We start from the raw sequence: 16,427 nt of genomic DNA, 5'->3' as shown, positions 1-16,427 counted from the left end.
TTGCGTCTGTTACACACAGCTGCACGTACAGTAGGCCTACAGCTGAATTTCAAATGTAGTCGCCCACTTAGAGACTCGTCCACATGCATGCACACACATACCGGTATGTAGCGTCCCATTTCATGAAGTAGCTCACGTGATGATGTGTGTGAGAGTGTGTTTGTGGTGGTGGTGGTGGTGATGGTAAAGGGGAGGGGGTGACTGCGAGTTGTGTCATACTTGCAGAAGTGGAGCAGGCACTCTGGGAGCCCTTTGACATTTTCAAATTTATTGTTGAATAAACTGGCAGCGTTAAGAGCGATGACAGGTCATCCATCTGGGTGGACCGAGGCCCAGTGGCACACACACGGACACGCAACCGCGCTTTGATTTCCTGTCGCACGCATGACGGATGGCAGTGCATTGTGGGAGTGCTGTCAAGGCGCAATTCACGGCCGCCTGCCTGGCCCGGGACATTTCTTTGTTACGAAGCCCCAGGAGTGGGAGCAGGTGGCGAGACAGCGAGCCCTCGACAGCCACTGAAGGCATTCCTGGAGCGGGCTTAGCGCTAGCACCACTTCCACTGGAGCTAAACATCCGTGTTGGCATACAAGCACTAGCTTTAATGGGAATGTATGATTTCAAACTGGTTATCATTATTATGCATGCCGTGTAGGCTAGGCCTACTTTTGGCAAATTAATGGTTAAGACAGGCTTTTGAGCAACTTTTTGTTAACAACTCCAGGAGTCCAGGAGCTAAGCTCAGCCCATCCTGGAAATAATCAGAAGAAAGGCATAGTTATCTGTTTGGACATTTCCAGTTTGGGTGAAATAGTCGGACTGTGTTGCAATTGTAGTCACACAAAACAAAGCTCAGGAGAATCTCACACAGCATATATTTTCGCCACAGTTGTCAAATCATAGTGACACTAGCTTAAGTAGGCCTAATGCAGAAAATGCTAACAGCAGGAACAGGGGCGGACTGGGACCAAAAATCGGCCCTGGCATCAGGGCTCCAGAGTGCGACCAATTTGGTCGCATATGCGACCTAATTTTTGAAAAGTGCGACTAAGAAAAATCGGATGTCGCACCGGTGCGACCAGCTATTCGAGAGGAAAAAGTGTCTGCATTGAAACTCTACCTTTGGTTCAATAACAGACACATATTTGGCCAATATCGTGGTTTAAACAAATCACAGATAGTGAAGGGCGGGACCTCCCCTCTGATTGGCCGTGGCCCAGTGCCTGTGCGTAAATTTGAAAATGCGTGTGCTGCAGAGAGAGAGAGGGAGGTCCGAGACCCGTCAGATAAACAGAGTGGATGTAGTTAGTTGCATTACAGTGTGGTCACATAGGCCGAGATAAATGTCCCCTCTCCCCACTGCCTTTCAGCGGCTGGCAGCAGCAAACCGATCAGACGAGCCCGAGATGATGATCAAGTTTGTCGTTGCCTATGATAGGCCTAGTGAAACTTCCCTTCACCAAGTTCAGTCCGAAATAATTATTCACCAGAAAAATAGTTTGAACGTAAACCCGACGTACAGGAATGCCACTTGCTCCAAATTTATAGGAGTCATTGCAGATGAAAAGACGTCTTAAAATTGCGAACAATGCATACAACGACCGAACGACAGAGATACAGATATCGCCAAAAAGGAGTGCGTCATTGACCGCAGTTACATGCAGGGAGTAACCCGGTTTTCAACAGCAATATTCGTTTTGCGCGCTAGTTGTGTAAACTCATTCTGATGTCATCAATCAATTTAATCCGGTATTTGGCGCAAACCGAATATCGCTGCTACATTTAAAGCCCGAATATTCCCTGCATGTATACAGTGGTCATTGTGTACGGTGAATTGAATGGACACATTTAGATCGAGCATGGCAAGTCATTGGAATAGCCTATAATAATAGGCCTACCATTTCGTTACTGCATTAGCCATGTTCTTATTGAAAATTTAAAAATACTAAAATTAAAAAGTAAATTGCATTGTGGGGCTGTTAAATGATTATTGCAATCATCATTGCAAAATCACATAAAAATCCCCCAGGCTACTTGGAACATCTCTTTAAATTGTGCTCAAATACATTTTTATGGAAGATGCTAGCATGGCGAGCTGGTTTAGCCAAGGCCTAAAGATCATGAAGGATAGTAGGCTATGTAAAACATTGAGCCATGAGATGTGCAGTTTGAAGCCCTTAAAAGACGTGCACTGTTAATTTACTCACTGTTATTTTTATTTAATACATCTTGAGATGTTTTAAGTTTAAATTTCAGCTCAGTGAAGCACTTAAAGCACCAACACTTCATTAAGTTACTTTTCTTGTAGAATTGTAAATCATAAGTCATAGGACAACCTATATAGGACAGTAATTAAGGGAAAAATGTGAACCTGCTGCGGTGTTAAATGCGATGTGGTTGAAAATGTGGGTGCACCTAACTTTTGTGCTGGTGCACCTAAGAAAAAAAGTTAGGCGCACCAGTGCAAAAAGTTAGTCTGGAGCCCTGCCTGGCATATTTGGCCCAAGCGGCCCTCAAATCACTCGGGCACGCCTAATTAAATACAAAATCTTTGCATTACCCTTAAATACACTGTCATGGAGCACTGAAAGTGATGTAGGCCTCATTGGCTATCACTCTGACTGATCAGAGGTAGCCATGGAGCACATGATCTCCATATTCAAGTAGGCTATACAAGCAATTATTAAAGAATTTCTGCTTGAATTCAAAGTATCATTTCAAATTATCCAATAGGCTGCATTTAAACTATACAATGCTCAATTGACAGCAGCACCAAAAAATTACTGAAGCCTATGTGTAAAGAGTTAAATTACACAGATTGTTGTAGACATTAATGTAATGTATACCAGTTATCACTGTAGGACAACTGAAACAACACAAAATAAACAGGGCTGTTGCTGGAAATATTTTATTCCTGTATATACTGCCTACTGTACCTACATTGCTGGTACATTTTGGAACAGTATAGCTGCAAGCATTTTGGAACAGTATAGCATATTATATAGGTTATAGTTGACTTGTGCATGACTTGACGTTTTGTAGCCTACATTTCTGTCAGTCTACAGTTTTTTAGCCCATCTTTACTATGATAACCCTTCCAAGATAGACACCTTATCTACTTTGAGAGACCAACCACCACTCATGCAATCGATGTTGAATTTTGGCCATCTGACGGAAACGGATTAAACTCAACTGAATCAATTAACGTCGATTTGACACTCTTTTGACGTCCAGGTTTGCAAATCATTAATTTAGAAAATTTAAGTTGCGCTATTGTTATTATAATCACAGCACGACCTTACTATGTTATTATTACCATATCATTACATTATCGCAATTAATAAGTCATCATACTCATCATCGTCAGGCGTCAGCATGGCATACATAGCCTACCTGCTCCACCACTGAGTTCTTATCATGTAGCCTTAACTAGGCTCGCTCGCACTCTCCACCACCTGCACTGTCGAACTTCAACATGTTGCTGACATATGCTAGCCTACTTGCAATATTGTATTTTTGAAGCTTCTACATTAGTGTTAATTTTGCACAATTGTCACTAGGCCTACCGGCAACCGCCGCAATTTCGTGTAGGCAACTTAGATTAACTTTTGATGCGCTCACAGAATCCTGGCTCTGAGCCAAAATTGGAGGGGTGGGGCCTGACGTGAGCTGTTATTGGATCATTCCAGTGTCAATATGAAAATGTAACCAATGGGCCGCTGATTGTTCTTTCTGTGGGCCGATCGTTGGGCAAAATAATTATATAGCCTATATCAGCCCAAAAGGTGCGTCGGCCCACCGGGAAAATGCCCGGTATGACAGATGGCCAGTCCGCCCATGAGCAGGAAGGTCTTGTTGCAAGTGTGCAGTGAGTCTAGAGGCCTACTCATATTCTTCACTACCACTGGCAGTCTCCATACTCAGTGCATTTTGTAAATAATTAGTTGGTCTCTTCATACATGATAACATGTTATCATCTATGAGGGATTTTATTTGGATATGAAATGATTCCATATTGTCCCTAATGGCCTATTTTATTTATTCTGCGCTGTTGTATGTGAACTGGCATGGAGGGCTAAGGGTCATGCACTTCTGAACAAAAAAACACGCAGTTCTGTGTCTGGCTTGGTCCACTGCTACACCTGGGTATGCTATTCTACCCCATTAATGCAGCAACCATAAGGACATGTTCCATTGAACATGCAGAGAAACGTTGGGAAATTCAATAGCTAACATATATTTTTATGTGCTACAGAACATTTGATATAAAGAATGGAATATAAAAAAAACTGAGCAGTGAAATGATAGCTGGTAGGCATGGCAGCAATGTGTTAACAGCCAAATGACAGGATTCAGTTTAACAATGAACCTCATTAAACTTTTTGATTATTTCATGTTTTCCACATTTCAGCAAAATGTGTCATTTATTAAGATATTTGCTATACGTGCTCTACAACACACTTGACATGTGAACAGTCAGTGAGCACTTAGTATTCTAAATAATGTATTTTAGTACAATTTAGAAGTCATCATTCAGAGTTGTTCAAGCCAAAGACATTTTGCCAAATCCTTTTTTCAAGCCCAAACCATTCGACGCCCATGCCAAGACATCTCAGCTCAGTTCAGGACTCAGCTGTGGATCAGAGTCTGACCTGACAGCTTTTCAGATGATTATGGCATACTATTGGCATACTACTATATGGTACTATATTATACTATATATTACCTTTATTCATTTAGCAGATACTTCAACCAAAGGCATTCTCTGCACAATACATGACATTTTATCAGTGCTAACTGGGTATCAAGTCTTTGACCTTGTTGCTAAAGGCCTTTGCTCACTCTTGCTTTGATGCATTTCAAATAGCCTGAGCAGGCCCTGAAACTGCACTGAAGATGCATTTGTTGGAATGAAACTTCTAGAAGATCCCAAGGCACTAGCAAGTGGGCTGGAGCCTCTACAGAATGAGGCCCTTACATTTCACTGCTCCTTCATTGTGAATTTCATTCACGTCGCCTGTGCACCTTTGGTGCTCATTGTGTGTGTCTCTCTCACTCACCTCTCAACTGAAGGCTACATTTGCATCTTCCGACAGACAGCAGACAAACACAAGCACACAAACACACACACACACACACACACACACACACTGACAGTCACTCAATCACTCACTCATTGCCTCACTCGAAGACTCCTTCTTGGCCTTCAACTCTGCACCTGCGCTACAGTAGTTAAAAGTCTCCGCACGCTCTTCAAATTCAGGTGTTTATCAGCGTACTAAATGGCGCTTTGCTTTGTCCTAAAAGAACCTCTAACTCTTTCACTCCAACTTTCACAGACGTTCCTATTATGGACAGTTCTGGGAAGGTCTTTGACAGAAGAGCCGTATGCCCATTCACTTTATTGCCGATTTCAGCTTTGAAAAACGGTCTTTGTCGCTAAAATGGTTCTTTGTGTGGAAAATGGCGGATCTAGGCACGAGCAGGACCCATGAAGAACTCGTAATTGCATTACAAGGCTCCTGATGGGTCTGAGAGTGAGTGTTGGCTGTCTGTGGGCTTGGCTCCTACATGCTCGAGTGGTTTGCGTGGAGGCCGAGGGAGATTACCTCTGTGTGAATGATGCAGTCACAATAGAGATCTCTCTCTCGCGCGCTGGTGTTGGCTGAGGGGACCCTGCCTGGTATCGCTGAGCCTGGAGGTAGAGATAAATCTCTCATCTCCCACCCCCCTCTTCTCTCTCTCTCTCTCTCTCTTTTTTTTCTCTCTTTCTGACTGAGAGATAACTGCCTTACTACCTGTAGCTTCGCCCCAGAATCCTTTAACCAAAATGGGCACATTGGACCCTTGTGAAATGTGAAATAACTTCACATCCATTTTGTGTGTATGTGTCTATGTGTGTATATGCACGTGCAGTGTGTGTATATGTACCCATGTATGCATGTGTATGTCTGATTGTGTGTGTCTGTGCATATGTGTGTGTGTTTGAGTGTATGGACGACAGAGATAGAAAAGAGGGTACACACTCACTCTCTGCTCTGAGCGGCTGCTCTTTGCCCTGGCTTGTGTGCAGAGCTGGCCCCCTCCAGCTGCAGCCGAGCTGAGCTGAGCCAGAGAGCCCTCACGCGACCCACAGCGGTCAGGAGAAACCCCTGTCACGTCCATTAGGCTGACACCGCCTGATGGACAGGCTGTCATAGCTGAGGGCGTGTTGTGCTCATAGTCTGTGACCCCCTCAACACAGACACACACACACACACACACACACACAGTCACTCACACACATACACATGCCCTCTAGTTCCGCCACCACAGCTACCACCATTTGTTTCCAGGCCTTATCTCATTCAACCCATTCATCTGTTTGCTGTTGAAACATCATTGGATGGCAATTGATATCTAATGGCACAGCTGGCCAAAAGCACATAAAGGACACACACACACACACACACACACACACACATACACACACAGACACACACATGTGTGCGCGTACTCACATAGACACACACACTCACGCACACACAGCTGGCAACAGAAGACAACGAGCAGGAAGTGTAACTGGGAGGCTGCAGTAGGAGGTGAAGTTGCCAACATGAAATGGATTGAATGGAATGAACTGAAATGAGAGGAGCACTCCAGTGGAGGTGACGGGGCTTAATAACCTTATCTCAATTCCAGGCTTGTTCTGGATCAAAGGTCTTGTTCTACGTCTTCCTCCTATTCCTATACTTCTACTTCCTCTTTTTTCTCCTCTTCTAGTACTGTGTCTGCGCTTCAGTGGTCTTTTCATTAATGATGCATTCTTCTCATATTGTAATACCCCCCTACTGCTGAAGGTATTTCATCATGGTTAGCCATTAGAAAAGCAGTGACAGCACCAGGTGTTGTTCCCGAGCGCAGGCAGATAGCTTAAAATAGATGAAGCCTCATGTGTCATTGTTGGGAGGACGGCTTTGAACAGGGTGAGCAAAGGGCTGCGACTTCACCCCAAGGTTGTGTCTTCGCGCGCCCACATCCACACGCCGAAACAACTCTCCAATTCTTTGGATTTGTCATGTGTATTTTGAGGGCGACGGGTTATGTAAACTCTGCAGACCATTTCACAGAGTTTTTTTGTCTCTCTTTTATGGTGTCTGGCATTTAATGCAGTCTGTTTTGTTTCTGTCGGTTCTAATGAGTAGCTTTCGGGCAGTAACAGCAGTAATGACCATCTCTGGCTGTCGTCTGGTCTGCATAATGCCAATGATGATATGCCATTACCAGGTTGTGGCTGAGCAGCTAAATCCTCACCTCTTAGATCACCTTTTGTCTTGTAAGGTTGAAACAATGGAGGGGAGAGGGACTGCAGGAAAAAGGGTGAGCCAACATTATAATCTTCATCAGAGCTCATCAGGAGAACTCGAGAAAGAGAGGCAGAGGGGTGAAAGAGAGATGAAGAGAGACAGACAGAGAGCGAGAGGAGTAGAGAGAGAGAGAAAGAGGCAAGACTTTCTGCTCCTCAAGCTTGAGTAACCTTGAGACATTGAATTTGCTCTAATCTGAGTTCGAAATGCTCACTTGTGATTCACTGCTGTTTCTTCCGCCAGCGTTATTACTGGGCTAAAGATTTCTCTTGATCGCTTCATCTCTGCGGGCCTCGCACTGGCATCAGAAAAGATTAATTAGGATTATAAATCACCATTATTACCATTTAAATTACTTGCTTGTTAGACTGGAAAAGATTCTCCAGCTGTTTATAAGTCCTGCCAAAAGAAAGGATGAACAAGTTAAATTGGATGCAAGATGGTGGATTCTTGTGGTGAGATAATGCAAACATTGCATTCATTCAAAGCGAGAGAGCAGCGATTTTATAACATCACATTTGAGAGAAAAAATTGAATAAATAAAGAGTAGGGGAATGTTTAATATTTAATATGAGATGTATCGACAAGGCTATATAAATTACTGTGTACACAAGCGCATACAGTAGAGCTTCTCACTGAGCTTGGCTCTTGAGTTGTTTTGCGTTGCTCAGCAACGGGAAACGCCAAGGCTAAGATTGGAACTATTTTTATGGGCAGAAATGAACCAGGGCTGTAGTACTCAAGTTCGGCCTTGGACTCAGGTCCGGACTTGAGACGCCTTTTTGTGGTCTCAGAAGTTTTTTTTTTGTTTTTTTATCTGAATTACAAATCTAAAACAAAATAATTGATTAAGTGGCAAAGTTCAGAAAAATAAATGTTTAATTTTGTCCATCTATAATGGCTGGGTTTGTTGCTGGACATTAGCCACCTAATTATAGAATGCCTTCCGAAACTTTTAAGTGAATAAAAATACTATAACAGTATGACCTGATTGTGTAAAAAGTAGATATACAATGTTTGTAACACCACAGAACATCTTTACATAGGTAAGTGAGTGGCGTAAGGAATTCTTTTTAACTTGGTCACCGACTAGTCCTGGTCTTGGACTTGAGAAAGGTGGTCTTTTCTTGGCTAACAGCTCTGGGATGAACTAACAAAAATCAAAATAAACAACACAAAAAACACAATGTTGTGTCTTAAACTAAATTATTTGGTAATGGAACTGCTGTATAAAGGCAATATGACACTTGTGGTCGTGGTGTTGATAATGGATATCGCCACGACTGTAATCACCTACGGCCGAACCACAGCCATGCCGTTATCTTTTGCAACACCACTCCTACTCGTGTCATGTTGCGTAATTATAGCAATGCCCAAACATAGGCCTATCTCTCATGGGTAATATGGGTAGAATATTCATAGTGAATAGATTTACTATACACTGTATCATTGAGTTACCCTGGAAACTCCAGAGTTCTCGCAAGAGCACAATTTGAATTGTCTCTGCGAGACACTCTGGCAATGAGTAATGATGCATGTTACTTTTGCCACTTGTATCGCGGGGGGCCAATCACATCGGTGTATCTGATATAGGTGGGCCAGAGGCGAGCTAAACAGATGACAGTCATAGTGTTATCCAATTGCGTCAAAGTCCGGAATCAGTCAGCAAACGTTGGTCGTGTTGTGTTATCCAATTGCATGCAGTGAGATTTTCAAAATCACGCTTGGTGCCGCCTTGCGAGTTGGGCCACTACATGATTTGTGGCCAGACCCTTAATCTTTCTAGATTACCAGGGTCTGGAATCTCCAGGCTATCATTCAGTTGATGTCATGGCATGATTGTAGTGTTTAGTTTGTATTGTTTTATTTTCTATCTGTATTTTATTACTTTTTTAGCTTTACATGCTCGTTGCTTCCTCAAAAGTGATCTAATATGAACAACTGTGTGTTTGTGTGTGTGTTTCTCCGTGTGTGTGTGTTTGCTTGTGTATGTTTTCCTTTGTGTTTGTGTGTGTGTGTGTGTGTGTGTGTGTGTGTGTGTGTGTGTGTGTGTGTGTGTGTGTGTGTGTGTGTGTGTGTGTGTTTCCTCTTCCTTCTCTCTCTCTCTCCCTCCACAGGGCAGTTGGCGGTGGGCACCTGTGAGATTGTAATGCTGAACAGGGACATGAGCCAGCCGCGGCGCACCATTGCCCGTCAAACTGCCCGCTGTGCCTGCAGGAGAGGCCAGATCGCCGGCACCACCCGTGCCCGGCCTGCCTGCGTTGACGGTAACTATGCCTTGTACTCTCCTTTGTCTTCCCGTCCACTCCAACTCTCTCTCTCTCTCTCTCTCTCTCTCTCTCTCTCTCTCTCTCTCTGTCTCTCTCGCTCTCGCTCGCATAATAGATACCTTTAATGGCTCAGATAAGCTGGTGTTATAGAAGGTAATGTGGGCTGATATGATATGTATTGGTGTTTTGATGATGTGTAAAACCATCAAAGATATAAGAAGGTTTATTTAAGAAGTCTATCTATCTCTCTCTCTCTTTCTCTCTTTCTCTCTGTGTCTGTCTCTGTCTTTCTGTATTTCTCTGTCTTGTGGATTCATGTCACATCTCTTTCCTCCGTCACGTTATCCTGTCTATCTTTTTCTCTGTTTAATCTCCTTCATATCGCTGCCGTGTCTTTTGTGTCTGACTGTGTGTTGTCGTCGGCGGCAGCTGTGATACTTCATCTTTGTCTACCTATGCAAAGCCCTTTTTTACTGTTTTACTGTTTATGAGAGTCTCCTCATGCTGAAGGACTGGCCTCACCTCGCTGCCCTGCTCTGTCCTCTCACTCTACTCTATTCATCATCTCACTCATCTCACATCATTTGGTCATAGTGTGTGTGTGTGTGTGTGTGTGTGTGTGTGTGTGTGTGTGTGTGTGTGTGTGTGTGTGTGTGTGTGTGTGTGTGTGTGTGTGTGTGTGTGTGTTAGTGCTGACATGTTGTGTCCTTGCTGGGGGTGACTGGGACACCTCATTACGTTCTCCTCTGCTTGTCTGTGCTTGTTTGTGTTCTTCTCTCATCCTCTTGTGTCACTCTTTCTCCTCTCCTCTCTCTCCTCTCACATCCTCTTGTGTCACTCTTTCTCCTCTCCTCTCTCTCCTCTCACATCCTCTTGTGTCACTCTTTCTCCTCTCCTCTCTCTCCTCTCACATCCTCTTGTGTCACTCTTTCTCCTCTCCTCTCTCTCCTCTCACATTCTCTTGTGTCACTCTTTCTCCTCTCCTCTCTCTCCTCTCACATTCTCTTGTGTCACTCTTTCTCCTCTCCTCTCTCCTCTCTCTTGTACTCCTCCCCTGTCTCTCATATCTTGCCTCAGTCTCTCTCCTTTCCCTCCTCTCTTTCTCCTTTCCCTCCTCTCTTTCTCCTTTCCCTCCTCTCTCTCCTTTCCCTCCTCTCTTTCTCCTTTCCCTCCTCTCTTTCTCCTTTTCCTCCTCTCTCTCCTTTCCCTCCTCTCTCTCCTTTCCCTCCGCTCTCTCTCTGTTTTCATCCTCTTCTCTTATCTCTCTTCTCTCTCTTTCATATCTTGCCTCAGTCCATCTCTACTCTCTCTCTCTCTCTCTCTTTCTCTTGCACCCCCCTCTCTCTCGTCTCTCTCATATCTTGCCTCAGTCCATCCCCACTCTCTTGTTTCAACCTCTCTCTTCTCTCTCTCTTTACTCTTTCTTGTATTCCCCCTCTCCCACTCCTCCCTTATCTCTCCTCTCGTCTCCCTCTCTTCTCTCTTGTATTCACCCTCACTTTTCTCTCCTGTCTCTTGTATCTTCTCTTTCTTCTTTCTTATATTCCCTCTCTCTTACTTCTGTCTCCTCTTTGTCTCTCTATCCTCTACTCTTACTCTTTTGCCTCTTTGTCTTCAATTCTATCCAATTCAATTCAATAAAGCTTTATTTGCATGATCGTCACAGTAACATCGTTGCCAAAGCACATGTACACACACACACATTTTTTAAAAACGGACAAATACGTGGACAAAATTGATGTTACATTAAGGTAGAACCACAGAAACACAATTCAAATAATAATCCCAAACATTTTTGGTATGTGTGGCCTCACTGGCTATCCTTCAGGTTATGGCAGGCTGCTACAAATTTGGCAGCCTGAGTGGCCAAGTTCTTGTTTTGTCAGAGAGTATATGGCAATGTTGCCTCATTTGTGTAGGATCTGTATGAATTTGCTGAAGGGAGGCTGTCTGATTTCAGCATATGATTTAGTGCATTCTGTTGGGAAGTGCAACTCTGTCTTCTCTCTCATGAAGCTCATATGCCTCCGGTCAGCTGTGTCTGACTGTGATGTCTGTGGTGACTACACCCCCCCCCCCCTTACCTCCTCTGCCTGTGTGCCTCTCTCTCACTCCTCTCTCTCTTCCCCTCACTCCTTCTCTCTCTATAGTTCTCTCTCTGTCTGCCTCCTCTCTCACTTTCTTTTTCTCTCCATCGCTTTCTCTTCCTGCATGTTTGTATCTCTCCTTTCTCTTTCTCTCTCTCTCTCCCCCCTCTTTATTTCCTTCTGTTCCACCCACTCTTTTGTTGCATCTCTCTCTCTTTTTTGTCTCACTCTCTCTTGCTCTCTCTCTCTCTATTACTGAGGCAGCCCCTCAGACCCCCTGACACACACACGCACACACACACACACATGCACACACACACACACACACACACACACACACACACACACACACACACACACACGCACACACACACACACACTCCTCTAACCCTTCCACCATGGGATGCAATCTCTTCCAGAGCCCAAGCCACCATGACAAGCAGCCCCAGTTGAGATAGACTGTGAGTGTGCCGACGCTGCCTGAGCCACCGCTCACCCTCCTCCACACGACGCAAATGAAAAAAAGGGCTGGATCGAAAATAGAAGTATTTATCACATCTGTAAATCTGGACCTTACTCAACACATTCACTTTGTTGAATGAATAAAATATGAGGCGCATTGGGGGGAAAATATGTTTTAAGAAATGCCACGTGAAAAACGAATGTTGTTACATCAACTGCAATGCTGAAGTGTTTACAGCCATGTCATAACACATTCCCTCATCTGTGCTAATTCCCCATGTCGCGGTCCCACGGTTGTGTGTCAGTTTCTTGGCCAGCAGTCGCTGGTTGTTAGACATAAGGGCCGTGATGTGTCCACCTGTTCTGACACGGCTGGGTGTCCTCTCTTGGTCGCTGTGTGTGTGTGTGTGTGTGTGTGTGTGTGTGTGTGTGTGTGTGTGTGTGTGTGTGTGTGTGTGTGTGTGTGTCTGTATGTCAGTGTGTTCAGCTGCAGACTCATTTTGCATTTTTTGTTATACCCACCAGTCTCTCACTGATACTCTGTCCCATTGTGTTGATGTGTGGTATGTAGATGTGGTGTGTGCATGCGTGTGTGTTTGTGTGTGTGTGTGTGTGTGTGTGTGTGTGTGTGTGTGTCTGTGTCTATGAGAGAAAGTGCATTGAGTTTTTGAATAAGTCGGTGAGCTGAGGTGGTGGGAGATGCAACAGATAACTGTTATTATTGTAATAACATCCTCATGTTTCATTCATGCCGCTGCTCTGTAGGATGCTGCGCTGTTCTGTGCATTGTGTGCATGTGTGTGTGTGTGTGTGTGTGTGTGTGTGTGTGTGTGTGTGTGTGTGTGTGTGTGTGTGTGTGTGTGTGTTTGTTTGTGGTGGTTGGCTCAGAGGTACAGGGCAACACAGATGATAGCAAGAATTGGAGGTGAAGAGGGGTTTTGATTATTGAGGCACCTTATCTTCTGGACTCACTGTGTGTTTGGTGTGTGTATGTATGTGTGTATGTGTGTGTGTGTGTGTGTGTCTGTGTGTGTGCTTTCCCATATCTGTAGGGGTGTGTTTGGGGAAAGGTTTTGGTGATTTTAAGTGTAATGTACCTGATAGCTATAATTGCAGGTGCAGAGCTCTTTTGGTGCTGTTAGTGTGGTCTAATGACTGTTTTTAGGCCATGCTTCCTGTGAGCTGTCACACTCTCTGCTAGCGACAGGGTGATGATAGAACCTCATCTGTTGGACATCTTTTTTTTTTGTCATTTTGGTGGTTTCAGCGTGTTTTTTCCTTCATAGCTCTTATGATTCTAATTAACCCACGAGAGACCTATAATCACTGTTCTGGGTAATTGATTATTACTGGCTTTTCTCCTACTACTTTTATGGTTCATTAATAGGCGTTCCATTATTAAGTCTGAGCTGGAACTAGAAGCCGCCAACATAAAATGGACAAATGATAGCAGGCTGAAGCCAGAGAAAATAAAAACCCATCAGTCATTCGGTCTGCAAAGTCTCTCCTCTCCTCTCTCACCAAACAACAAAACCTGTTGTTGTTTCCAAAATGGCGGGGAAGAAAAGTGATTGAAACTGGGGCTGCACCAGGCCTCTGCTGCAGCTGTGTCCACTCTTGTCATTATCTTACTCTAAACGTGGTCGTTCGAATGCGCCGCACCATTCACGTCGCTATGAATCATTTCGTATCAGAAGTGGTCCTGGTGGGAATCAGTGGATTCATGAAATGAGGACAACGGAGGTGCTGCACTGTTTTCTCAGACGCAACCAAATATGGCTTCGGGAAATCAAATCAGCACAGCCACAGAGTGGGGTCCCCCACACCCTTAAAACAAATGTGTTGTCCCTATCTGGACACGGATGTGTGTTGAACAGACAACACAAGTTGTGTTGTTTTCAATGCAACACATTTTGTGTAACAAATAAAAAAAAGAAAGCAACACAAACTTGTTTTGTCCCTATCTGGACACGGAGATGTGTTACATCAATACAAGTTTTGTTGTTTTCAACACATTGGTTTTAATAGTGCAGCGGCACACAGCAATGGCTGAAGATGTTGGACAGTTGCAGTTGCTACATTTGGGTCTGGTCATTTAGCTGATGTTTTTTTAAAAGTAAAGGTGGGCATTTTTCCCTTGTTCAGGCTGCACTATATGTGTTAATGTATAAAGAACGGTATGGCTGTATAACCTCCAACTTGTGAAGAAAATAATTCCGTTACTGGCCTTCCTGGCAGAAAAAGATTTCTTTACTTTCTTTCCCTCTCCTCCACCTACTCGTCTCTCGCTCCCTCTCTCAGCTCCCGCTCTCCATCACCCACTCTCTCTTTCTTCTCCATGTCCCTCTCTCTCTATGATTCACTCTTTCTCTCTCCCTCTTCTCCCTCCCTCTCCTCCCTCCCTTTTCCTCTGCTTTTAATGCTGCATGTCTTTTCATTCTCTCCCCCTCTCCTCTTTTTTTTCTACTCTTCTTGGCCAATGCTTGCGCTGCATCCATGCCGTCCCAAGGTGAGGACTGAAGCCCTGGATGGTTGGCGTTGGCTGGGGCTGGGGGGTGTTGAGGAACTGGAGGTGGGTGGGTGTGTGTGTGTGGGGGGGGGGGGGGCTGAGTGAGTGAGACAGATGGCTCGAGGTCTCTGGGAGGGAGGTGAGAAGAGAGCTGGCTCCGAAGGCCGCTGCCACGACAACTCCCCTGTCTCCGGACTCAGTCATCCCCACGTGTGACATCAAGCCAAGCTCCCACACACACACACACACACACACACACACACACACTCATGTTCATGCCCATGCACACACACACATATATACCGGTATATATGTATGTGTGGCTGAATGGCACTCAGGGCGGCGGTTGAAAAGTTTGCCTGTAACACCGAGGGCAGTGTGTAATGTTGCAGATTACATACTGTCTCTTAGTTACTGCTTTTCCCATGGTTCCGACTTGTTCGTGTGCATGTCTCTCTCTCTCTCTGTCTCTGTGTTTGTGTGTGTGTGTGAGAGAGAGAGAGAGAGTGTGTCTCATTGTGTGTATTTTTAAGTATTGTTTGTTTGTTTTCTTCATTGTTTTGTTTGAATGTGCTTCCTGGCTAGCTTTCTCTCTCTCTCTCTCTTAGCTTTTATATAACTCATAAGCAAAGATGTATGAACGCCTTGATAAAAAACAGTTCCTTTTCTTTTGTTTAAACTCCCTCTGGAAGCACACCACGTCAGTGGAGAGAGGACAAGTTGGGGTGCAACACTTCACTGTTGATTTAAGTCTTTGAAAAGCCACTCATCCAGACACAAGAGGAATCTGTAGGGATTGCTGCAGACACACTTTATCCGTGCCTCTCTGGTGTCAGCTGATGATGACTTTGAGAGGCTTGTGCATCACTGTTTACTAATGGGGATCCCTGTACCAGTTCTCCACTCCTTTCAATCACCATACGGTGTTTACCCCATTTACTAAAAGCAGGCACAATAAGGGAGGAGAGGGGTGGCTTGGGGTGAGGAGGGGGGGGGGGGGGTTCTCCCTCTCAGCCTTCTGAAGATGCGTCAAACGCTCACACCTTATCGGCCAGGAGACTAATGTCAGCCGATAAATGGGTTTCTCTTAGGGAAAGAAAATGTCATAACATATCCCACTGCTCTGCATTGAAAGTAAGATGATATTTCCACCCGTGAGGGCTGAGCGCTAACGCTAGCTGTCACACTCAGGGTGCAGGACCAAAAGCCCAGTAAATAATGAGAGTTGTGTTGAATCATGGGAAAGCATGAGTACTTCACTGAGTACACACACACACACACACACACACACACACACACACACACACACACACAGACTGTAGCCATGGGCGCATCCCGCGCTATGTTCCATTACACACTGCTGATGCAACAGAGCGGGCTGCGGAAATATTGCTGTGATGTCGAACCATGAACGTGCCATCCCTGAGCCATTTTATTGAAGATATTTTTCATCTCACACACACTCTGATGAAGGAACTGCAAAAAGGGTGTTATACGTGACCTATTTGGAGTGAACTGCAATCAGTCAGGATGTTACATGACAGCATAGACTGTATATATAGACTATGCATGATAGGAAACACTACAGCATTAAACTGAACTGCTTTTTGGATGAAGTTTGTTTTAGCAACAATCTCTTTGTAAAGGAGCTAGAAGCAGAATATAGCATACATTGAAGACCAGATAAAACCACAAAACCATAAAGTTATGTATGGTGTACACTCTTAAAACGAATGTGTTGAAAACAACACAG

General features: G+C 44.5%; 1 protein-coding gene across 1 annotated transcript in view; it reads left to right on the top strand.

Moving 5' to 3' along the window:
• The window catches only part of tafa5l (TAFA chemokine like family member 5, like), a 46,229-nt gene that overhangs the window by 4,279 nt on the left and 25,523 nt on the right, over positions 1-16,427 (top strand). Inside the window, exon 3 of the mRNA XM_076276017.1 lies at positions 9,464-9,613. Coding sequence (XP_076132132.1) covers positions 9,464-9,613 — 150 coding nt within the window. The remainder of the gene's footprint in view (positions 1-9,463; positions 9,614-16,427) is intronic.

The sequence above is a fragment of the Alosa pseudoharengus genome, unplaced genomic scaffold (genome assembly GCF_046254945.1).
Source record: "Alosa pseudoharengus isolate Yale_2024_CS ecotype anadromous, Long Island Sound unplaced genomic scaffold, YU_APseudo_1.1 YU_APseudo_1.1_scf_9, whole genome shotgun sequence".
In the NCBI taxonomy this organism is placed as follows: Eukaryota; Metazoa; Chordata; class Actinopteri; order Clupeiformes; family Clupeidae; genus Alosa; species Alosa pseudoharengus.
The sequence above is the reverse complement of the archived record's forward strand: the minus strand, read 5'-3'. Positions and strand labels throughout refer to the sequence as shown.